Source organism: Boleophthalmus pectinirostris, unplaced genomic scaffold (genome assembly GCF_026225935.1).
Source record: "Boleophthalmus pectinirostris isolate CB_2022bp ecotype Guang Dong unplaced genomic scaffold, ASM2622593v1 HiC_scaffold_6, whole genome shotgun sequence".
NCBI lineage: Eukaryota > Metazoa > Chordata > Actinopteri > Gobiiformes > Gobiidae > Boleophthalmus > Boleophthalmus pectinirostris.
The window spans coordinates 37,193,300-37,219,186 of NW_026571447.1; the positions used below are offsets into that span (position 1 = coordinate 37,193,300).

General features: G+C 38.5%; 3 protein-coding genes across 4 annotated transcripts; all 3 read left to right on the top strand.

Annotated features, from left to right (window-relative positions):
• The first annotated feature begins 1,323 nt into the window (after positions 1-1,323).
• LOC110159076 (zinc finger protein 32-like) lies at positions 1,324-7,365 on the top strand. 2 transcript variants are annotated; one of them, XM_055163996.1, is made up of 3 exons: positions 1,324-2,126; positions 3,298-3,417; positions 5,972-7,365. In XM_055163996.1, the coding sequence occupies exons 1-3, from the start codon at positions 1,827-1,829 to the stop codon at positions 6,821-6,823; spliced, it is 1,272 nt and encodes a 423-aa protein (XP_055019971.1). In that variant the 5' UTR covers positions 1,324-1,826; the 3' UTR covers positions 6,824-7,365. The 2 variants fall into 2 exon arrangements, with proteins under 2 accessions (XP_055019971.1, XP_055019972.1); XM_055163997.1 differs by lacking the exon at positions 5,972-7,365 and adding an exon at positions 3,598-4,025.
• Positions 7,366-7,979: 614 nt separating this feature from the next.
• On the top strand, positions 7,980-15,745 carry LOC110159075 (gastrula zinc finger protein XlCGF52.1-like). The gene is made up of 2 exons (XM_020923634.2): positions 7,980-8,433; positions 14,367-15,745. Exons 1-2 carry the CDS (start codon positions 8,134-8,136, stop codon positions 15,189-15,191), a joined length of 1,125 nt encoding a protein of 374 aa, XP_020779293.1. The 5' UTR covers positions 7,980-8,133; the 3' UTR covers positions 15,192-15,745.
• A 2,294-nt stretch (positions 15,746-18,039) lies between these two features.
• LOC129411850 (zinc finger protein 3-like) lies at positions 18,040-25,876 on the top strand. The gene is made up of 3 exons (XM_055163993.1): positions 18,040-18,417; positions 19,070-19,552; positions 22,427-25,876. Exons 1-3 carry the CDS (start codon positions 18,118-18,120, stop codon positions 23,387-23,389), a joined length of 1,746 nt encoding a protein of 581 aa, XP_055019968.1. The 5' UTR covers positions 18,040-18,117; the 3' UTR covers positions 23,390-25,876.
• The last annotated feature ends 11 nt before the right edge of the window (positions 25,877-25,887 follow it).

Genomic DNA, 25,887 nt, shown 5'->3' on the forward strand with positions numbered 1-25,887 from the left:
CCCTTGTGTGTCGAGACTGTATCACGCTGTGTTGGTCAGTGTATGGGTTTCATCTAGTAGTTTAAAAATATACTACAGCTATACTACAAAAGAAACACATTGTAATGAGTTTGCATAACTAAGTGCAAGATATTACTTGCCAATGTTCAATAATCTCTATGTGAAATTAGAGTGAATATTCTTGTGATGATTAATTGTGTGTGTCATATGAGTGCTTGTGAACATTTTACACATTGCGCCTGTAACATTTGAGTGCTTGTCTTTTTTTTCTTTTTTGGGGGGTGGGGGGTGGATTTCAAACATTTCTATTAAGAAAAGTTTTTGAAGCATGTTTGGGCCCAAACGATTTCTCCTCTTGGAAATAATTTCTCCAGCTTTAGAGAAAATTTGTTCACAAGGAACTGATGAGGCAGGAGTACACAAATATTTTTGGGACAGTTTGAATAAGTGTGGATAGGTCTTTTTTTTGAGAATTTCAATATTCCAATGGGTGTTCAGTTCTGGGAATGCTCCATAATAATTAGTGACTGATTACAAAATACTAATCCACCAGTGTCCATCCCTGGTGTATTTTGTTCTCTTTCATGGCGAACTCTATAATGCCGTAGCATTGATGATGTGTTTCGGGTTGCATAGGACAACTCCGTTGAGCATTGACGACATTTCACCTGTGGGTCAAAAATATATATATATAAAATACTTTGTCTGCCGTGGAAACGGGAATGGAATACACATTACCTTATCAGGTGTTATGAGATCAAAATGATCCCACACGGAAGAAAACTTTATCTTTCTTGGAGGGTCCATAGTGACGAACGGCGTCGTAGCAGCAAGTGGCTAGATCTCATGGATCCATTAAAATAACTGGATACAGTATTGCTGCTTGTAGCTGCCTCCAGTTGACGTAATGGCCAGTCACTGGAACTTCAGCAGAAAAAGTCCCATAGGCCGAGACAAGATATTTCTCATAAAGCGCAATGTAATCATAAACTGCTCGTGTTAGGCTAACAGGGACCAACAACTTTCAAAAATGTCGGATTTTGTGGCAATTTTTACTTATTTTTAGATCATATACTATTTCTCAGCTCAAAATCCTCAAAATCCTTCAGTTGTCTTAAAAAACGCTTTATAACTGTTCGCTTCTGCTCCGCTCTAGTTTCTCTCGCTCTGATTGCTCAAAGCGATCACGTGATACACGAGCTCGCGCTTCGCGGTAGTGTCTTTTCTCCCGCGAGCACACGCGAATGCACGCGTCCGCACGCACGGAGCACGGGCTCGTGTATCACGTGATCGCTTTGACCAATCAGAGCGAGAGAAGCTAGAGCGGAGCACAGTGGAGCCGAAGCTAACGATTATAAAGCGTTTTTTAAGACAAGTGAAGGATTTTGAGCTGAGAAAAAGTTTATGATCTAAAAATAGGTAAACAATCGCCAGCAAATCCGACATTTTTTTTTTCTTTGAGAAAATGGGTCCCCCATTTTCGAGAGGCGTTGTCGAGGGACGACGACGCAAAGAGACGCCGCGTAGGCGAATCATGTAAATCAGCTTGAATCGGAGAGACCTGTACCTGCCTGAACTAATAAAGAGATGTCTGAGAACTGTTTTAACTCTCCAAGACTCTTATTTAAGATTCTGTGTTCAGGCTGCCTCCACGAGAAGCTGACAGGAGGAGGCACTGTGATGAGCATTTTAGGAGTTTAACATCCTGACCAGTGGGGGCAGTAAAGCACTGACCGTGTCTACTCTGCTGCACACAAAGCAGGAAGCAGACCGCCGAGCCTCTTGTGCGGTTAGCTCGGAGCTAAAGCTAAAAACAATTTGTTAAAATGTCCAAAAGCCAAACACTGAGAGCTTTGGTGAATGAGCGGCTGACTGCGGCTGCTGAAGAGATCTTTGCGCTGTTTGAAAGAACGATAGCGGAGTATGAGGAGGAAGTGTGTCGCTCCAAAGAGGAGAACCAGAGGAAACAGGAGCTCCTGGACTCGATACTGAGCCCCTCAAAGAGTCCTGGCCCCGGTCTGAACCAGGACCCTCCACACACTCCACGGATTAAAGAGGAGCCACAGGAGCCAGAGGAGCCAGAGGAGCCGAGCGTCAAACAGAAGGAACACACGCTCCTCGTGCAGGTGAGATTTATTTATGTCCAAGATGAAGACAGGATGAAAACAGACAATCTAAGGTTGGAGGGACGCAGCTTCTGTATCAATATTTCATGTCATATATTTATTTATGCTGTTACAATAAACATGAAAACAAATGTTTGTACCATTAAACTGTAATAGCGCGTTTCTATCTCTAGTTTCAGTTTATCTCGAACAGAAAATATTCATTTGGGAGCTGTGCCTTTTTATTTCTGGGTTTCAGACGAGATTACAACTTTCTACAGGCCAATATTATTTAATAAAGATGGGGGGCAGGTAACATCAGTATTGAGTCATTCCATGACATTTCAACAAATGGCCCACGCACTTCGATCTCAAAATTTTTTTGAAAAAATTAGTAAATAGTCCCTTCCTATCCTGTGCCAACCCTGTGAGGTTTTAGTGATTTTCGATCAAAACTTTTTAAGATACAGCTCATTTTATGAGGGGAGTATGTGTCAATTTACGGGCCAAAAATCGCGTCATTTGTTCTCGACCGTTTTCACAGGTCGATATCTCCGTAAGTATGACACATAGAGCGCTGAAATTTTGTAGGCTTGTGCTCCTCTACTCTGTGTTCAAATAACATCTATCAAAAGTTTGGTATCTGAACTCATTGTCATTTTATATGAACTTAAAAATGAAAAAAAAAAAAAAAAAAACTTGTTAATTTCCGTGGCGTACCATTTTTAGCCCCTTTTTAAACCTACTTGTAGGTGTAGGAGACCCTTAAATTTTTTTGGGAATCAAGATTTGTACTAGGACTGTTCACCAAATCACCAAATGTTGAAAATTTAAAATAGGTTATGTGTGAGGATCCTGTTAAAAACAAGAAAATGCAACATGGTCCAATTTTCACATGTAATTTATGACATGTGGGTAGTGATTAAAAAAAACATATGTGTTTTATGAAGCTCCTTCCATTTTTAATTGTATCTTGACCATTCCCATTTGACACAATGACTCGAGTATACAGTGACCATGCACTATGTTTTATTCCAGCAGTTAAAGACTTAAAGACTGAATCAAATAGTTTGATAAAAATTTTGATGTGACAAGTTATCTGATATTCAAGAAAACAGCTGTAGATTATTCTCATATTAAAGAAACAAACATGTTGAACAATATGATATTGTCTTCTGTTTGTTGTTTACAGCACTTTGATGTTCAAGACTATGCAAATGTTACAATAGATTTAGATGCACAAGGAACTCAAACATCCAGAAGCAGCCAAGTGAGGACACAGTTCCCTATCATGTTCAGATCGCCTGAGCAGGTAAAGAACGTCTTATGGAGCCTTAAATGGAAATTGTTAAGGTTGTCTATTTAAGGGAAATTGCAGGATTTATGGGAATTTATCACATATAAAAAATCATATTCATCTTTATTCTGGGGTGGACCTATATAGTTCCAAATGCACATTTGTTTTTGAAGTATTTTTTAAATATATTTTAAGAGAGCCAGTACATGTTTGGATCACCATGAGACCAAAAGACTACTCCCAAGAAATTAATGAAGTGCACAGATGACAAAGAGCCTGATTCAAGTTACAAGGCCACACCACAGTCAACATGGTCAACTGAACCATCTTAAACCAGTCCAGCAGGGATGAAAAAGCCTCCACAGGTTGAGGAGAATTCTGGTGGTCAAGCTTGTGGGGACTGTCCATGCTGCCGTGACCTCGGCCAGAAAATCCAAAAGCTTCGGGACCGACTGCGGGTTTATGAAGATGTGCCTACTGATACTGATGATGAATAAGACATACATGTTCTGTGTTCTGGGTTTTTAGATATCTTGTAACACATCCTGTTGATTCATTCTTGTTCATTCTTCATGTTTGGGAGCTTTAGCTGCTGGAATAAAACATAGTACATGGTCACTGTATACTTGTGTCATTGTGTCAAATGTGAATGTTCAAGATACAATTAAAAATTGAAAGAGCTTCATAAAAAACATGTGTTTGGTACCATATGAAAGGTCTTTTTCTGGTCTTTCAAACTAAAATTATTCAAAAATGTTTTATCACTAATCACATGCCATAAGTTACATGTAAAATTGGACCATATTGCATTTTCTTGTTTTTAACAGGACCCTCACATAGGGATGGGCATGATTAGTTGATTAATCGATAATTGATCATTAAGAATTTCATCGATTATGTTAATGTTAATCGACAAACCGAATGCAAGTTGCTGTGTGTAGCGTGACCAAACGGAGGTCCGTACAAGTAGCTCTCTGCACTCAGAAGGAGCGAACAAACACTAACAGTCAGTCCACCTGCAACGTACCGAGGTGCATATGCGTATTTAACGACGACTTGTACAAGAAATTCCACGCTTTCCGTTCCGGTCGGGACAAGTGTGAGGCCATGTGCACAGTGTATAAAGCAGCACATATGTTTCGGTGTCCAGTGGGAAAAAGTTTTGCCAGGTGAGAGTCGCGCAATGTCGATGACGAGTCCCCACGTCCCTCCCCCCGTACTGTGTCCTGGTTTTGACAAACGCAAATATGGTCACACTAACCTGTATTCCACTGAGTCATGTCTTTTAATCCGACAGAAGTTGACCGCATCAGTGACACAAGAGCTGTAGTTTTATCTTCGCTTAGTTTATGCAAATTAGCGATGCGGATTTAAGTTTCGTTTCTGTGAGAGTTGCGCAAAACTGAATTAAACACATTATAATAAACGGGCTGATGTGGCTCTAGAGTGGTTACGGTTTATATGTCGTAAAGTTGAATTTATTTATGCAGATTAGTAGTGCAGATAGTAATAATAATGATGATCATTTTAATATAAAAACGTTAATGATTAATTGATAATCGATCGTTAATACTTCCGACGATCGATTAAGAAAATTTCAACGAATGCCCATCCCTACCCTCACACATGACTTATTTAAAATTTTCAACATTTGGTGATTTTTTTTTTTGACAGTCCTAGTACATATCTTGATTCTCAATAAACTTTAAGGGTTTACTACACCTACAAGTAGGTTTTAAAAGGGGCTAAAAATGGTACGCCAGGGAAATGAACACGTTTTTTGTTTTTTTTCTCATTTTAAGTTCATATAAAATGACAATAAGTTGAGATACCAAACCTTCGATAGATGTTATTTGAACACAGAGTAGAGGAGCACAAGCCTACAAAATTTCAGCCCTCTATGTGTGATACTTACGGAGATATCAATCTGTGAATACGGCCGAGAACAAATGACGCGATTTTTGGCCCGTAAATTGACACATACTCCCCTCATAAAATGAGCTGTAACTTAAAAAGCATTGATCGAAAATGACATAAATTTCACAGGATTGGTACATGATGGTAAGGGACCAGCTGGTATTTTTTTTTTTTTTTTTTTAAACACATGATGCTTGAGATTTTCTGGAAATTTGATTAAATGGCGTGGAATGACCCTATTGTACTAATGCAGATTGTTGTTGTAATTCAGTCAGTTCTTTGGTCCAGTCACTAATAGAAATGATCAGGTTCAGCATTTGTGAATTTGCCTTTTGGATGTTTTTAATGGCGAAGTGCAATGTAATCAATAGAGAAAACTGTTATCACATTCTATAATCTGAAAAACACCAATATCGTGAGGGAGACGGGGCATTATCTAATACAGAGAATAGATTACTTGGTGACTTGAGACTGATACATGTATAACAACATTTACAACAGACCTTAATCAAGATGAAAACACAAACATTTAGCACATTTCTGATTTGAAATCAATATATATTCTGATTACTTTCAGGAGAGTCAAAATATTAATATATTAATATATTAATATATTAATATTAATATTTTGTGTCAATCTCCCCCACCTCAGGTGTCAGTGGGCGTCCCAGAGTCCAGTGCCGTTTGTGTGAAGACAGAAGAGTCCTCACTGCTTCAACAAAGACAAACTGAGCTCAGAGAAGAAACACAGGGAGAGAACATTAGCGCAGAGACACATTTACACTCAGAGACTGAGGGAGACACAGAGCACTCCTCTGACACTGATAATGAAGACTGGAGAGCTCCACTCAGCTGTTCAACTGCACAAATGGAGACAGACGCTGATGGAGACCACGACAACCAAGTCCAGAACTCTGGTCTATCCCCCAAATACAAGTCTGCACCAGAGACCAGTGCCACTGTGAACAATGCAGACATGTCAGGACCAGCAGAAAGAGCTGAGGACAAGAAACACCAGTGCTCTGTGTGTCAAAAAAGGTTTGGGACTAATTGGCTGTTACAAAAACACATTGTAATTCACCCAGGAGAGAAACCATTCAGCTGTTCAACCTGTGACAAAACATTTAACCAAAAAGCTTATTTAGATCAACATGAAAAGATACACACAAAGAAACCATTCAGCTGTTCAATGTGCAAGAGATCATTTACAACAAAAGGTGATCTAGCTCTACATGTTAAGATACACCTGGGTGAAAAACCATACAGCTGTTTAATGTGTGAGAGGTCATTTTCTCAAAAGGGTGATCTAAATAAACATGTGAGAACGCACACAGGTGAACGACCTTACAGGTGTTCAACGTGTGAAAAGACATTTTCCCGCAAAGATATTCTGGATGTACATGAGAGAACCCACACAGGTGAGAGACCTTATAGTTGTTCAGTGTGTGAGAAGTCATTTTCTCACAAGTGCAGACTAAATATGCATATGAGAACGCACAGGTGAACGACCCTACAGGTGTGCCATTTGTAATAAAGGGTTTATGCAGAGACATCATTTGAATATTCATATGAGAACTCACAGAACAGATTGTGACTGAAGGATTATTGATTGTGTTCATGAGATATTTTAAAGAGCCTAAATTCTGTTTTGGAGTTTGCTGCTGAAGACTCAAAATACAGATGTTTGGACCAGATCAGCTCTTGTATCTGATTTTGAACCATAACAGAGAAACAACTCTGTGAGAGTCACAGTCAGCTGCTTCTACACTTTTACAACACACTGCATGATGTAAAGGCTTTTCTCCTGAACTACAAGAAAAGCTGGTGTTGATTTGGACTGATTCTCTTCATAGCTGCATTATACCGAAGCAAGTGGCAGATTTTCATGTTTTAAGTGTTTCAGTTTATTTGTTTTTTGTGTGTAACACTCGAGTAGACATTTTTCAGAAAATTAGCTAGAATGTCCTTAAAAGATCTTCAAGTATTGAGTTTTTAAGTACCAATACGTCTCAATACAATGCATTTCTATTAAACTTTGATCAATCATTACTGTTTCTTAAGTTTTTAAGTAAAAATGGTTTTGACTTGGGCTGTACAAAAAAATTCCTGAAGTTTGCTATCAAGTTTTTTTGTTGTCGTTTTTTTCAGTCAATCTTTATTTATAGAGCCCTTTCCAACACTCAAGTTGACTGAGGCTTTTTACAATAAAATCTAAATTTTAAACATTCAGTAGTGAAACAATAAACCAAACTGCATTCAAATCATTTAACCTGCAAAGTCTCAGATGTCCAGAAGAGAAGGGGAGACCTACTACAACCTACACGAATTTTTAACAGGGGGTGCTGTGAGAGTGTTTTTTTTTTTTTTTTTTGTTTGTTTGTTTGTTTATTTGTTTGTTTTTAACCCCCATAGCCTATAGGCCTATTTAATATAAAGAAGTAAATTGATATTGAACATTTTTATTGACATGTCGCCACTAGGGGGAGCTGCACCTCCACTTCCCGCGGTCATTTACCCTGCAGATGCTTTTGGAGGCCCCTTGCTACCAGAATGATCCCTTAGGTTTGACCACAGAGTTCTTACCTGGAAGCGTCATGGTAACTGTTGTGAATAAACGAGAAATTCAGCGGTATTAGGATGGTATAAAGCCTGAGGAGGAGCCACCGTGATGAGCATTTTAGGAGTTTAACATCCTGACCAGTGGGGGCAGTAATGCACTCACCGTGCCTACTCTGCTGCACACAAAGCAGGAAGCAGACCGCCGACCCTCGTGTGCGGTTAGCTCGGAGCTAAAGCTAAAAGCAGTTTGTTAAAATGTCCAAAAGCCAAACACTGAGAGCTTTGGTGAATGAGCGGCTGACTGCGGCTGCTGAAGAGATCTTTGCGCTGTTTGAAAGAACGATAGCGGAGTATGAGGAGGAAGTGTGTCGCTCCAAAGAGGAGAACCAGAGGAAACAGGAGCTCCTGGACTCGATACTGAGCCCCTCAAAGAGTCCTGGCCCCGGTCTGAACCAGGACCCTCCACACACTCCACGGATTAAAGAGGAGCCACATGAGCCAGAGGAGCCAGAGGAGCCGAGCGTCAAACAGGAGGAACACACGCTCCTAGTTCAGGTGAGATTTATTTATGTCTAAGATGAAGACAGGATGAAAACAGACAATCTAAGGTTGGAGGGGCGCAGCTTCTGTATCAATATTTCATGTCATATATTTAGGCCCGAGCCCCGACAGGGCGTAGGGCCTATTGCTTCCGCTATGCGGAGCGAATGGGGAGCGACGTGCGCATGTCCGAATGGAACAGGACGCCATGCAACATTGTCCTCGGTCGCCCCCGGCACGAACAGCAGTATCCCAGTAACCCACGTCCAAGGCCTGAGCCAAATTTACTACTGCTAAAATGAATGGAAGTCAATGGGAGGTCAGGGGACGACCCCGATGAGATGGTGCAGACGCGCTCGTCACTCAGTAATGACCCCACGGTGACGTGGGGAAGGTCAAGAGCTTTCAAAAAATGTATAATATGTGTTCTATAATTTTCGGATATATTGTTTTTGCTTGAATTATTATTATTTTATTTTTATTATTATTCTGCTCTTTGAGCTCTAATTTGACCCCTTAAACACGTTCAAAAACTCACCAAACTTGGCACAATATTCAGAAGTGGCGGAAAATTTGATAAAATATAGGTTTCATGCACGGGCATAAAAAAAATGGCGACACAGCGCCACCTGGAAAACTCAAAAATTTTGCTGCTATGGGAGATGTCCCGGTCAACTTTGTCGTAGAGCCACGAAATTCAGTAAACACATTCGTCACGTGAAGGCAAACAAAAAAAATGTTATTATGGCCACGCCCCCTGTCAAACCAGAAGGCGGCCATCTTGGATTGAAATTTGAGTCCGCGTTTTCGTTGACGTTGCGTTCGAACGAACTCCTCTGAAGGCGCTTCACCCACAGGCCTGAAAATCACCGTACATCATCTAGACAAGTGGAACATCTAAAGTTAGCTGATTTATTTTGGTAACTGTCACGGTTTACGTGCGGCGAGGCCACAAATTTCAATCAAAATTTTGACTAATTTCGAGATGACATTATTTGCTCCTGTTCGCACAGACTTAGTCCGATTTTAAATTTTAATCACTAATGCGTGATATCAGTCTGAATATAATACACTATAAAACATATGAAAAGTGAACACTATAGCGCCCCCTAGCATAGACATGAAACGTCAACATTGTCAGATCTGCACCAAATTTGGGAATTAAATTCTATGCGTGATTACAAACAAACAAAAAATATTATGGACATGGAGAATTTTTCCACTGTTGACCAGCAGGGGCGCATAGACTCCCCCCAAAAATATTGAAAATAGTATTGCACACACAGGCTTAGTCCGATCATGCTGAAATTTGAATCACTAATGTATGATCTCAGCCTGAATATAATACACTATAAAGAATATGAAAAGTGAACACTATAGCGCCCCCTACCATAGACATGAAAAGTCAACATTATCAGAATTGTACCAAATTTGGGAATTCAATTCTATGAACAACTAGAAGCAAAAACATATATTACTGATATGGGGCATTTTTCACGGTTGGCCAGCATGGGGTGCAAAGACCCCTAAAAAAATAATAATTTAAAAGCACACTATCTAAATTTTCTGGTGGACAATGGTTTGGCACACAAATTTAGAAAAATGGCAGGATTAGGTAAGGGTTTAGGGTTAGGGTAAGGGCTAGGGTTAGATTTGGGGTTGGGGCTATGGTTAGTGTTACGAGTAGGGTTTTGCCTAACGTTAGGATTGGGGCTAGGGGTTAGACTTGTGGTTGGGATTTATGGTTATTAGTGTTACTGTGGGGCTTGGCCTTTGCAGAGCACCCCGTTTGTGGGGCACAGAGTTTGCGGGGCATGGCGTGTGCGACGGCCGAGGGCCATTCGACACCGCTTGCAGCTTTAATTATTTATACTGTTACAATAAGCATGAAAAAAATGTTTGTACCATCAAACTGTAATGGCTCGTTTCCATATCCAGTTTCAGTTTATCTTAAACAGAAAATATTCATTTGGGATAGGGGTGGGCGATATATCGATATTTTAAATATATCGAGATAGTTTTAAAACTCGATATGAATTCTGACACATCATATATATCGATATAATGCTTATATTCAATTCTGATTTTGCCGCTTCGCTTGTTTATCTTCTCTCTCGTCGCCCCCGCCTCCCTGATTTTGTTCGCTTGCGTCTCCTTCACTCCTCACTACCGCCGTGAATGCCGAAAGTTGGTGCTAGTGAAAAACTTCAAGCACCACGAACATTTTCCACCATTTACAGACAAAACCATCAGCAGCACATCCTCATATTCCACCGAGTCGCGTCCTTTAGCCCGAAAGAAGCTGAACGAGTTGAGCTGCGTGAGAAGTGCGCTGTTTATGCAAATGAGCCATGTGCTTAAGTTTCGTTTCTGTAAAATGTAAACACACGTGCGCAAAACTGCATTAAACACATTATTATCGCAAACGGGCTGATGTGGCTCTAGAGTCGTTATGCTTTATATATTGTAAAGTTTAGCAATGTAAAGTTTATTTATGCAGAAGATTTTAATGAATAATCTGCTGCAGTGTCACTTGTACAATAGTGTTTGGAAACGTTGGGTTTGATCTGCAGTGGATTGTGGGAAAACTCAGAGCTCTTTACTGCTGGATAATAACATGGATCTATTGAAATAAGGAGCATCCTGAGCTTCTTCTGCTAAATGAGCTCATGGTTATGGTTCTGGTTTGGATAACAGAGTTAATGCAAAGATGAGCTTGTGTTGAGTTGGTTTATTTATGAATGAAAAGAAGGAAATATGTATTATTTCTTTTATTTTATAGTTAAATTATTATTTATGTAATTAGGGTTTTTTTGTAATCTTAAATGTTCCTATATGAACTGTCGACCTCTTACTCTTCAATTTAAAAAAAAAGGACCTTGTGGAATTTGGCAGATTTGTTTTTGCAAGTTTTCAATTTTAGGGGGTTATTTTTTCTTGAACATATATCGAGATATATATCGTATATCGAGATATAGCAAAATATATCGAGATATATATTTTTTATCCATATCGCCCAGCCCTGATTTGGGAGCTGTGTCTTTTTATTTCTGGGTGTCAGACATCACAACTTTCTACAGGCCAATATTATTTAATACAGATGGGGGGCAGGTAACATCAGTACTGGGTCATTCTACGCCATTTCAACAAATGGCCCACACACTTTGATCGCAAACAATTTTGAAAAAAATACCAAATAGTCCCTTACTATAATGTACCAACCCTGTAAACTTTTAGTGATTTTCGATCAAATACTTTTTAAGATACAGCTCATTTTATGAGGGGAGTATGTGTCAATTTATAGGCCAAAAATTGCATCATTTTTTCTCGGCCGTTTTCACAGGTCGATATCTCCGTAAGTATCACACATAGAGGGCTGACATTTTGTAGGCTTGTGCTCCTCTACTCTGTGTTCAAAGAACATTTATCGAAGGTTTGGTATCGCAACTCATTGTCATTTTATATGAAATTAAAAATGGAAAAAAAAAAAAAACTAATTAATTTGTATGGCGTACCATTTTTAGCCCCTTTTTAAACCTACTTGTAGCTGTAGGAGACCCTTAAATTTTTTTGAGAATCAAAATATGTACTAGGACTGTTAAACGAAATCACCAAATGTTGAAAATTTGAAAAAGTCATGTGTGAGGGTCCTGTTAAAAACAAAAAAATGCAACATGGTCTGATTTTCACATGTAATGTATGTGCATGTGATTAGTGATTAAAACATTTGGAATAATTTTTATTTGAAAGACCAGAAAAAGACCTTTCATATGGTACCAAACATATGTATTTATGAAGCTCCTTCAATTTTTAATTGTATCTTGAACATTTGTGTTTTTGAGGTTTCGGTCACAGTGCAAGACACAATGACTCGAGTATACAGTGACCATGTACTATGTTTTATTCCAGCAACTAAGGTCACTAAACATTTAAAGACTGAATCAAAAGGTTTGATAAAAATTTTGATCTGACAGGGTATCTGTGACAAGTTATCTGACATCCACGAAAACAGCTGTAGATTATTCTCATATTAAAGAAACAATTCAGTCATGTTCAACAATATGATATTGTCTTCCGTTAGTTGTGGACAGCACATTGATGTTCAAGATTATGCAAATGTTACAATAGATTTAGATGCACAAGGAACTCAAACATCCAGAAGCAGCCAAGTGAGGACACAGTTCCCTATCATGTTCAGATCGCCTGAGCAGGTAAAGAACGTCTTATGGAGCCTTAAATGGAAATTGTTAAGGTTGTCTATTTAAGGGAAATTGCAGGATTTGTGGGAATTTATCACATATAAAAAATCATATTCATCTTTATTCCGGGGTGGACCTATATAGTTTCAAATGCACATTTGTTTTGAAGGGTTTTTAAAAATATATATATTTTAAGAGAGCCAGTACATGTTTGGATCACCATGAGACCAAAAGACTACTCCCAAGAAATTAATAAAGTGCACAGATGACAAAGAGCCTGATTCAAGTTACAAGGCCACACCACAGTCAACATGGTCAACTGAACCATCTAAAACCAGTCCACCAGCGATGAAAAAGCCTCCACAGGTTGAGGAGAATTCTGGTGGTCAAGCTTGTGGGGACTGTCCATGAAAATCGAAAAGCTTCGAGACCGACTGCGGGTTTATGAAGATGTGCCTACTGATACTGATGACGAATAAAACATACATGTTCTGTGTTCTGGGTTTTTAGATATCTTGTAACACATCCTGTTGATTCATTCTTGTTCATTCTTCATGTTTGGGAGCTTTAGCTGCTGGAATAAAAACATAGTACATGGTCACTGTATACTTGTGTCATTGTGTCAAGTGTGAATGTTCAAGATACAATAAAAAATTGAAGGAGCTTCATAAAATACATATGTTTGGTACCATATGAAAGGTCTTTTTCTGGTCTTTCAAACGAAAATTATTTAAAAATGTTTTATCACTACCCACATGCCATAAATTACATGTGAAAATCGGACCATGTTGCATTTTCTTGTTTTTAACAGGACCCTCATACATGACCTATTTCAAATTTTCAACATTTGGTGATTTTTTTTTTTGACTGTCCTAGTACATATCTTGATTCTCAATAAATTTTAAGGGTTTACTACACCTACAAGTAGGTTTAAAAAGGAGCTAAAAATGGTACGCCACGGAAATGTACGAGTTTTTTGTTTTTCATTTTTAAGTTCATATAAAATGAAAATGAGTTGAGATACCAAACCTTCGATAGATGTTATTTGAACACAGAGTAGAGGAGCACAAGCCTACAAAATTTCAGCCCTCTATGTGTGATACTTACGGAGATATCGACCTGTGAAAACGGCCGAGAACAAATGATGCGATTTTGGGCCCGTAAATTGACACATACTCCCCTCATAAAATGAGCTGTAACTTAAAAAGTATTGATCGAAAATGACAAAAGTTTCACAGGATTGGTACATGATAGTAAGGGACCAGCTGGTAATTTTTTAAAAAATTTTTAAAACACATGATGCTTGAGATTTTCTGGAAATTTGATGAAAGGGCGTGGAATGACCCTATTGTACTAATGCAGATTGTTGTTGTAATTCAGTCAGTTCTTTGGTCCAGTCACTAATAGAAATGATCAGGTTCAGCATTTGTGAATTTGCCTTTTGGATGTTTTTAATGGCAAAGTGCAATGTAATCAATAGAGAAAACTGTCACATCACATTCTATAATCTGAAAAACACCAATATCGTGAGGGAGACGGGGCATTATCTAATACAGAGAATAAAGATTACTTGGTGACTTGAGATTGATACATGTATAACAACATTTACAAGAGACCTTAACCAAGATGAAAACACAAACATTTAGCACATTTCTGATTTGAAATCAATATATATTCTCATTACTTTCAGGAGAGTCAAAATATTAATATAGTAATATTAATATTTTGTGTCAATCTCCCCCACCCCAGGTGTCAGTGGGCGTCCCAGAGTCCAGTGCTGTTTGTGTGAAGACAGAAGAGTCCTCACTGCTTCAACAAAGACAAACTGAGCTCAGAGAGGAAACACAGGGAGAGGACATCAGTGCAGAGACACATTTATACTCCTCTGACACTGATGATGAAGACTGGAGAGCTCCATTCAACTGTTCAACTGCACAGATGGAGACAGACGCTGATGGAGACCACGACAGCCAAGTCCAGTACTTTGGTCTATCCCCCAAATACAAGTCTGCATCAGAGACCAGTGCCACTGTGAACAATGCAGACATGTCAGGAACAGCAGAAGGAGCTGAGGACAAGAAGCACCAGTGCTCTATGTGTCAAAAGAGGTTTGGGACTAAGTGGCAGTTACAAAAACACATTATCATTCACACAGGAGAGAAACCATTCAGCTGTTCAACCTGTGACAAAACATTTAACCAAAAAGCTTATTTAGATCAACATGAAAAGATACACTCAGAGAAACCATTCAGCTGTTCAATGTGCAAGAGATCCTTTACAACAAATGGTGATCTAGCTCTACATGTTAAGAGACACCTGCGTGAAAAACCATACATCTGTTTATTTTGTGAGAAATCATTTTCTCAAAAGGGTGATCTAAATAAACATGTGAGAACGCACACAGGTGAACGACCTTACAGGTGTTTAACGTGTGAAAAGACATTTTCCCGCAAAGATATTCTGGATGTACATGAGAGAACCCACACAGGTGAGAGACCTTACAGTTGTTCAATGTGTGAGAAGGCATTTTCTCACAAATGTAGACTAAATATGCATATGAGAACGCACAGGTGAACGACCCTACAGATTTTCCATTTGTAATAAAGGGTTTATACAGAGACATCATTTGAATATTCATATGAGAACTCACAGAACAGAGTGTGACTGAAGGATTATTGATTGTGTTCATGAGATATTTTAAAGAAAAATATCTCTGTTTTGGAGTTTGCTGTTGATGATTCCAAATACAGATGTTTGGCCCAGATCAGCTCTTGTATCTGATTTTGAACCATAACAGAAAAACAACTCTGTGAGAGTCACAGTCAGCTGCTTCTACACTTTTACAACACACTGCATGATGTAAAGGCTTTTCTTCTGAACTACAAGAAAAGCTGGTGTTGATTTGGACTGATTCTCTTCATAGCTGCATTGCACCGAAGCAAGTGGTAGATTTTCATGTTGTAAGTGTTTAAGTTTATTTGTCTTTTGTGTGTAACACTCGAGTAGACATTTTTCAGAAAATTATCTTGCATGTCCTCAAAATATCTTCAAGTACAATATTGTAAGAGTTTTTAAGTACCAATACGTCTCAATACAATGCATTTCTATTAAACTTTGATCAATCATTAGTGTTTCTTCAGTTTTTAAGTAAACATGTTTTTGACTTGGGCTGTACAAAAAAAGAAGTAAATTCCAGAAGTTTGCTATCAAGTTTTTTTGTTGTCGTTGTTTTTTCAGTCAATCTTTATTTATAGAGCCCTTTCCGACACTCAAGTTGACTGACGCTTTTTACAATCAAATCTAAATATTAAACATTCAGTTGTGCAATAATAAACCAAACTGCCTTAAAATAATTTAACCTGCAAAGTCTCCAATGTCCAGAAGAGAAAGGGACCTACTACAACCTACACAAATTTTTAACAACAACAAAAAAAGAACTGACTGTTTTGTTTTGTAACCCTCATAGCCTACAGGCCTATTCAATATAAAGAAGTAGATTGAAATTCAACATTTTATTGACATATACAGTTGTGTTCAAAATAATAGCAGTCCAACATGACTCATCATTGTTTTTGTTATAAATCATAGTATTACGTGGCAAATGTTTTATCAGTAGGTATTATAGAGTCAGAGAAACTAACAGACCACCCATTCATGATATAAATGCTCCTGAGTCTGTGTAATTGAATAATTAAGTGAAAGGGGTGTGTTCAAAATAATAGTCGTGTGGAATTCAATCAGTGAGGTCAATCAATATGTGAAGAAACAAATGTCATTTAGATGGCCCTTATTTGAGGATGAAGCCAGCACATGTTGTACACGCAATTCTCTCTGAAAACCTGAGAAAGATGGGTTGTACCAGACATTGTTCAGAAGAACTGCGTGCTTTAATTAAATAGTTGATTGGAGAGGGGAAAATGTATAAAGAATTGCAGAAAATGATAGGCTGCTCAGCTAAAATGATCTTCATTGCTTTAAAATGGAAAGCCAAACCAGAGAGACGTGGAAGAAAACAGAAGACTACCATTTGAACGGATCAAACAATAGCCCGAATGGCAGACTCAGCCAATGATCAGCTCTAGGAAGATCAGAGATGGTCTAAAGTTACCTGTGAGGACTGTGACAATTAAAAGGCACTTGTGTGAGGGTAGTCTATCGGCAAGAAGCCCCCGCAAAGTCCCACTGTTCAAAAAAGACGTGCTGAAGAGGATACAATTTGCCAAAGAACATATCAGCTGGCCTAAAGAGAAATGGAGAAACATTTTGTGGACTGATGAAAGTAAGATTGTTCTTTTTGGGTCCAAGGGCCGCAGACGACCCCCACACACTGAATTCAAGCCACAGTGCACTCTGAAGAGCGTGAAGCCTGGTGGTGCAAGCATCATGATATGGGGCTGTTTCTCTTACTATGGTGTTGGGCCTATTTATCGCATACCAGGGATCATGGATCAATTTGTTTATATCAAAATACTTGAAGAGGTCATGCTACCTTATGCTGAAGAGGAAATGCCCTTGAAATGGGTGTTTCAACAAGACAACGACCCAAACACACCAGTAAGCGAGCAGCATCTTGGTTCCAGATCAACAAAATTAAGGTTATGGAGTGGCCAGCCCAATCCCCAAACTTTAATCCAATAGAAGACTTGTGGGATGACATCAAAAATGCAGTTTTTGAGGCAAAACCAAGAAATGCAAAGGAATTGTGGAAGGCTGTCAAATCATCCTGAGCTGGAATACCTGTTTACAGGTGCCAGAATTTGGTCGACAGGACATGCAGCATAGATGTGAAGCAGTACTCAAAAACAGTGGTTATACAACTAAATATTAGTTTAGTGATTGACAGGAATGCTAAATCGCAAAGTTTTTTTCGTTTTACTTAGTAAATATTTGAGTTTGTAATGAAAAATGCAGACACTGCTATTTTTTTTAACAGCCCAATATCATTTTTTTCCTTATTTTTTATGTAAAGTAATTAAAATATTGATACTTTTTCTTCATGTCTTGATGTAAAAAATATGTGTTCCCAATGAATGGAAATAAAAATGTTATAAGGATTTTGAGCTTTACTCACGTTTTTAAAAACACTGCTATTATTTTGAACACAACTGTACACTTTAAAGTAGTTTTTGACTATTTAAGAACCAAAAATCTCCTCCTCGCCACTACGGAGAGTTGCACGTCCACTTCCCGTGGTCATTTACCCTGCAGATGCTTTTGGAGGCCCCTTGCCACCAGAATGATCCCTTAGGTTTGACCACAGAGTTCTTACCTGGAAGCATCATGGTAACTGCTGTGAATAAACTAGAAATGCAGCGGTATTAGTATGTTATAAAGTCTGAGGAGGAGCCACTGTGATGAGCATTTTAGGAGTTTAACATCCTGACCAGTGGGGGCAGTAATGCACTCACCGTGTCTACTCTGCTGCACACAAAGCAGGAAGCAGACCGCCGACCCTCGTGTGCGGTTAGCTCGGAGCTAAAGCTAAAAACAATTTGTTAAAATGTCCAAAAGCCAAACACTGAGAGCTTTGGTGAATGAGCGGCTGACTGCGGCTGCTGAAGAGATCTTTGCGCTGTTTGAAAGAACGATAGCGGAGTATGAGGAGGAAGTGTGTCGCTCCAAAGAGGAGAACCAGAGGAAACAGGAGCTCCTGGACTCGATACTGAGCCCCTCAAAGAGTCCTGGTCCCGGTCTGAACCAGGACCCTCCACACACTCCACGGATTAAAGAGGAGCCACAGGAGCCACAGGAGCCAGAGGAGCTGAGCGTTAAACAGGAGGAACACACGCTCCTAGTTCAGGTGAGATTTATTTATGTCTAAGATGAAGACAGGATAAAAACAGACAATCTAAGGTTGGAGGGGCGCAGCTTCTGTATCAATATTTCATGTTTGTACCATCAAACTGTAATAGCTCGTTTCCATCTCTAGTTTCAGTTTATCTCGAACAGAAAATATTCATTTGGGAGCTGTGTCTTTTTATTTCTGGGTTTCAGACAACATCACAACTTTCTACAGGCCAATATTATTTAATACAGATGGGGGGCAGGTAAAGTAAATATTGTACTAATGCAGATTGTTGTTGTAATTCAGTCAGTTCTTTGATCCAGTCACTAATAGAAATGATCAGGTTCAGCATTTGTGAATTTGCCTTTTGGATGTTTTTAATTGTAAAGTGCAATGTAATCAATAGAGAAAACTGTTATCACATTCTATAATCTGAAAAACACCAATATCGTGAGGGAGACGGGGCATTATCTAATACAGAGAATAAAGATTACTTGGTGACTTGAGACTGATACATGTATAACAACATTTACAACAGACCTTAACCAAGATGAAAACACAAACATTTAGCACATTTCTGATTTGAAATCAATACATATTCTGATTACTTTCAGGAGAGTCAAAATATTAATATATTAATATTGTGTGTCAATCTCCTCCACCTCAGGTGTCAGTGGGCGTCCCAGAGTCCAGTGCCGTTTGTGTGAAGACAGAAGAGTCCTCACTGCTTCAACAAAGACAAACTGAGCTCAGAGAAGAAACACAGGGAGAGAACATCAGCGCAGAGACACATTTACACTCCTCTGACACTGCTGATAAAGTCTGGAGAGCTCGGTTCAGCTGTTCAGCTGCACAGATGGAGACAGACGCTGATGGAGACCACGACAACCAAGTCCAGAAAGGTCAAAGGTTGAGAGCTTTGGTGAAGGAGATCTTTGCGCTGTTTGAAAAAATGATAGCGGAGTATGAGAAGGAAGTTTGCCGCTCCAAAGAGGAGAGCCAGAGGAAACAGAAGCTCCTGGATTCAGCGCTGAGCCCCTCAAAGACTCCTGACCCCGGTCTGAACCAGAACCGTTCACAGACTCCACGGATTAAAGAGGAGCCACAGGAGCCGAGTGTCAAACAGGAGGAAGATGCGCTCCTAGTACAGGTGGGATTTATCCACATTATTGTCTCTGATGAAGTTTACTAAAATGGACCATAGAAGGTGTCATTTTCATTTACAGTCCTTAGGAGGGACTGAACATAAGACTGCGTATTCACTAGAGCCCGACCGATATGGATTTTGTTGTGGCCGATATGATACCGATATAATGATAGTTGGAGCTGCCGATAGCCGATATAATCACCAATATATTTAGTGATGTAAAATTCACTGTAAATCTTGAATTATTTAAAAAAAAAACTTAGGTTTGGCTCTTGTGGATTTTAAACTGGGTTTATTTAGGCAACATTTATTGTTGTTCTGCCTCTTTACATGAAATGTCATAGGACTAAACCAGAACTGAACCAGCACTGAAAAAGCACTAAACCAGGACTATAACAGATCTAAACTATGTGCAAAACGGAACTAAACCAGAATTTAACCAGGACTGAGTGTCGGGACTCGGTCTCTATCTCTCTCCCTCTCTCGACCCCAAGATTAGTCCTGGTTTATTTATTTTATGCTGAATATATTTTTGCAAGTTTTTTTTTTTACACTATGCACACGCAGAGTTTTGAAAGTTTCGTTTTTAGCCGCTGCCGCTGTCAAACTACCACGAGTCTGCAGCGGCATGAAGAGAAAAAAGTGAGAGAAAGAGAAAACACGGCTCCCAATAAGGATCAGGCTCCCGTCGTTCGCTTCAAAGAGCCGGATCTAAGAGCCGCTTCGTTCGCGAACGACCCATCACTGCTAGCGAGTAAATAAACAATCGCTATTAGCCTTTAGGCGTAAATGCTGCGTGCCGCGGTAATTAATTATATGCGCAAATTTCATCATTCACACGTCTATTCACAGCTCATTTACATATCAATGCAGGTCCAGTAACAAATATATGGCCAATATAGTCACTTTACAATAGACCAATAGAAAACGGCCAATTTATGTGTGGGAGCTACAGCAGCTAACCGCTAACCAAAAACTTGCTTCAAAGTCGACATATTTCCAACACTCACCGCTCACACAGGCTTCTCCTCACATCACATGTCAGCACTAATAAATGTCCTTTTAATCCAGACTCAAACCGATTGTCCGTAAAAAGAAAATAATCCCAGTGGATCTGTGTCTGCAGATGTAAACAAACGCACGTGACTCTCACACAGACAAATGACTCCGCAGATAAATACTGATGTGGAGCCACATATTTGGACATTTATCTGACTGTAAATTGGATTAAATGAACATAATGTAGAGAGTCTAAGCTTTATAACGACGAATAACATGCCCACGTGAAATATCGGCCCCTATCAGCAAGTATATCGGCCGATAGCCGATATGCTTCCAGGTGCTCAATTCGGCCGATAATATCGGTCAACCGATATATCGGTCGGGCTCTAGTATTCACATTCTCACACATTTACATCATCATCATGTTCTTAATACATCTCATGTAGGAACAGCTCAAGGGTCTGCAACCTTTAACAACAAAAGAGCCACACTGGCCTGTTTCAAACCAAATTTAAGTCCTTAAGTGCTGCAACTGTTTGATCCATAAAATTATGTAACAAACTGATTAATTTACTTTAATTTAAAAAGATGCAGCCCAACAGTTTGTTGCTGTTAGTATGAATTAAAAAAAAATATTCCACTCAGTCCTGACCTTTAGTTCGACAGCAGCTGATGGCATCGGCAGCACAAGGAGTGAGCTGTTTTTTTAGGTTTATAGTAGTATATAACAATTGAACCATGCAGTTTTACGTTTTGTTTCTGTGTTTGGTGTTAAGTGTCAATCATTTGATTATGTAAAACAACTGGGGTAGGTCCCAAATATGTACATATCATTGTTCTTTGTTATTGTTGTTGCTGTTGTACCTTGCTCAAAAAAAGAGCAAAATTTAACACATTATAATCTCTAACGGGCTGGTGTGGCTCTATAGTCGTTATGCTTTATACATTCCAAAATTTAGTTTGTTTATACAGAATATTTTAATTAATAATCTGATGCAGTGTAACTTGTAAATGAGTACAGTACTTGGAAACTTTCAGTTTGATCTAGTAATGTGATGTTCATGAACGAGTCGGCTTTTTGAACGGTTCGTTAACGTGAATGTTGGGAATTGGATGTCAGTTTTTAAAAGAATCAAATCCTTTGTTCTTTTAGGACCCTGTCCCAGAGTTTCTCTTCTCTGCCGCTGCTCGAGTGGTCACTTGCAACTTTGCTCCTCCTGCAAACATCAAATGCATTTACACAAAGACATAAGAACCTTTTACAGATCTGTGGTTCAAAAGGTTATACAGTATTATTGTCACAATACTAAAATTTCAAACTCAATTTTGATACTAAGGAGTAAACTTGATACTCAATACAGATTCTGATATCACAGTGATAATAAAAATCATATGTGATTTTCAACATTAAATGACAATACTTTCTTTTATATCCCCATGCAGCCTGATATCTGTGTAATTGATCAGTGGTCCATGGGCATATAGTAGACTAGTCTAGACACAGGGAGAGGAGAAATGCTTCTCCTTCTTCCTCACTTTAAACTAAGTTGTGGATGAAGAAGCCCTAACTATCTCTTTGTGGATGTTGTTCAAACAATGTTAAAGTGTGGAAAACACTGCATGTTGCACACTGCCCGTGGCTGAGTTAGACCTGTGTATATTTGATTATATTATTTTGTGAGCGAACTTAAGCACAGATCTGGAGGCTCTGCATTGTTTTCAAACTGAGACTGATAAATGTATAACAATATTTCTAACAAACCTCAACCAAGAAAATCACAAACATTTCTATCTGAAATCAAGAAACATTTTGATTATTGTTTTCAGGAGGGTCCAAATATTAGTATTAATGTGTGTCAATCTCCCCCACCCCAGGTCTTAGTGGGCGTCCCAGAGTCCAGTACTGCCTGTGCGACAACAGAAGAGTCCTCACTGCTTCAACAAAGACAAACTGAGCTCAGAGAGGAAACACAGGGAGAGGACATCAGCGCAGAGACACATTTACACTCAGAGACTGAGGGAGACACAGAGAACTCCTCTGACACTGATGATGAAGACTGGAGAGCTCCACTCAGCTGCTCAACTGCACAAATGGAGACAGACGCTGATGGAGACCACTACAACCAAGTCCAGAACTCCAGTCTATCCCCCAAATACAAGTCTGCACCAGAGACCAGTGCCACTGTGAACAATGCAGACATGTCAGGAACAGCAGAAGGAGCTGAGGACAAGAAACACCAGTGCTCTGTGTGTCAAAAGAGGTTTGGGACTGTGCAGAAATTACAAAGACACATTATAATTCACACAGGAGAGAAACCATTCAGCTGTTCAACCTGTGAGAAAACATTTAACCAAAAGGCAAATCTAGATAAACATGAAAAGCTACACAATGGAGAAAAACCTCACACCTGTATAATCTGTAAAAAAACATTTACCCAAAAAACAAGTCTAGATTACCATTTAATGATCCACACAGGAGAGAAACCTTACAGCTGTTTAATCTGCAAGAAAACATTTACTAAGAAAACTAGTCTAGAATATCATGTAAAGATACACACTGGCGAGAAACCTTACAGCTGTTTAATCTGTAAGAAAACATTTGCCCATAAAGTGAATCTATCTTACCATGTAAAGAAACACACAGGAGAGAAACCATTCAGATGTTCCACCTGTGACAAGGCATTTGCAATAAAGGGTCATCTAGATAAACATTTAAAGATACACACAGGCGAGAGACCTTTCAGCTGTTCAATGTGTGAGAAGACTTTTGCCACAAAGTATAATCGAGATAAACATGAGACGACACACAGAGAAACTGTTCAGGTGATCAAGCAGTAAATACATTTTCTAAAAAGTAGGGATGGAACGATTCTCAAAAAAAAGATCCAAGCATTGGATTCTGGGGTTTCGATTTGATTCTGAGTTGAATTGGATTTTCTCGTGTCCCTCCATGTGCACCGCATTGTCACTTTGGCACGGGCAGGAACAGGTCAAGCCTGGGGTCCTTTCTTAGATACAGAAACTAATCGGCTTTACAGAGACTCACTGCTGGTATATTCTAAGAGAGGTGAGTTTTATCTTTCAGACACTTTTTATTTTGCATTGATAGACTCAGAAATAAACTTTGAAATACTCCAAACTCGGCTTTGTTAATACACACGCAGCTTGTACTACTACAATCTTTTTTAAAAATACAGTCTCCTCAGTTTGACTTAAATAACTCATTTGGACATTATTACGTCTTATAACATGTTTAGTGGTGAAAAGAAGAGAGGAAAGAGAGTTTTTATCAGGGGGAGGGGCTGCTGTTGAGAACAAGGAAGAAACACAGATACACAGACATGAGTGAGTCAGGATGAGCAAAGACTTTTACCAACAAAATTATATACTGTAATTTCTGTACTATTGAGCGCACCTGATTATAAGACACATCAACAAAATATTAAAAGTAATACATTTTTTTACATATATAGGTCGCACTTGTCTATAAGCTGCAGGTGTCCATGCTGTAACTTGAGATATTTACACAGAAAGATTTTTTTATTTTTTTATTAAATACCATTATGTGCTTTTTTCCGAACAGTGCCTGTAACACGGCAGTAAAACAACATTACGACCTTACAACAGGATTATCAGACTACATCCTCTCGTCATTTATGCACTCACCTGAATTTAACACATATGGGTCATTAAAACGTGTCCCACTCACTAATTTAGCATCATAATTTATTTTATCACACAGTGAGAAACCGTTTTAGTGCTGACAACAGCTCTAGCTAGTGTTTCAACTTCATGTCAGACAGTGACGCTTTCTGCACTCAGGCTGTGGCTCATCTGCTGTGTTGATAAGCAAATAATCTGTCCATATATTAGCCGCATTGTTATATAAACCGCAGGGTTCAAAAGTTCAAATATATAATATAATATATCAATTGTATTGTATTATAATTAATAAAATATAATACATTTAAATACTATAATACATACACACACACAATAAGTTTATTTTTTATTTAATTTAGAAAGTTATTTTTATTATAAATCATTTATTTCAGATATCTACAATAGGAACATTAAATCTTATGATTTATTGTTCATGCCAACAAAAGTTCTGATCATTAATAACAATGACTGTATTTTCTAACTCAATGTTAATGATATTTTGTATTTTAAGGGAACAAATAATGTTCATTTAAAGAAGTTATCAAATTCGAAGAGAATCAAAAATTGGGAGTCCAAAATCAAAAGCCAAATCGAATCAGAAGTTAAATGAATCGTCCCATCTCTACAAAAAAGTGTAATCTAGAAGCACATTTGAGAACACACAGGTGAACGACCTTACAGCTGTTTAACGTGTAACAAGACACAAACATCTAATTAGAGTAATCGTGTTAAATGTGTGAGAACACACACCGGTGAGAAACCTTACAGCTGTTTGAACTGTAATAAAAGGTATCGACTAGTACTTGTATATCATTTGAAAAGACACATGACAACTCACAGAACAGAAGTGACTGAAGTTTTTTTTTTTTGGTTGTGTTCAGTTTTGTGTTGGATTCTGCTGCTGATGACTCAAATACAGATGTTTGCAGCTGTCATCTGTTTAAAGCTCCTGTACCTGATTTTGAACCATAACAGAGAAACAACTCAGAGTCACAGGCAGCTGCTTCTGCACTTTTACTATACACTGCATGGTGTAAAGGCTCTTCTCCTGAAATACAAGAAAATCTCCTCAAATCTACAGTGGCTTTCTGTTGGCTTTCAATGAATTACAAAACATAAGGACATATATAAATGAGAATATGTATTTCTTCTCTAAGGGTTAATTTGTGAAAGTTCATGGTATTGTATTAGCTGTAATTTTAATTATCTTTAGAAGAGTGACTGTGTTAAAGGTCATGAACTTTTACACGAGACGGGTGTGTCCAGACACACGACAGAGAAAAATGTGTATCCTCTGTATGCAGGTTAAGCTCTATCTTATTTATTTTTTAAGAGTTCAGGCTGCAAACCCTGACTTTTAACCTTGAATGTTTTTAGACAATATCTGTCATTTTAAGGAAATCATATTATGCAATTTTCTGTTATTTATGTGGATCATTATTTTACATGTCCATTGTAAACCACATTATTGATCTAAAACTATTTGATTATAGAAACAAGTTCATTCCTGTTCAAAACTGCAGGACGATTCTCCTGGGTTTGAGGTGTCCGTGCTAAATATTTGTAAATCCTTTCTTTGGTCTTAAGGACTGTTCATAATTGTAACACATTTTTGTTTCTGATTTAATACAAAACAATTATATTTTTTAAAAATCGTTGTAATTGATTGAATT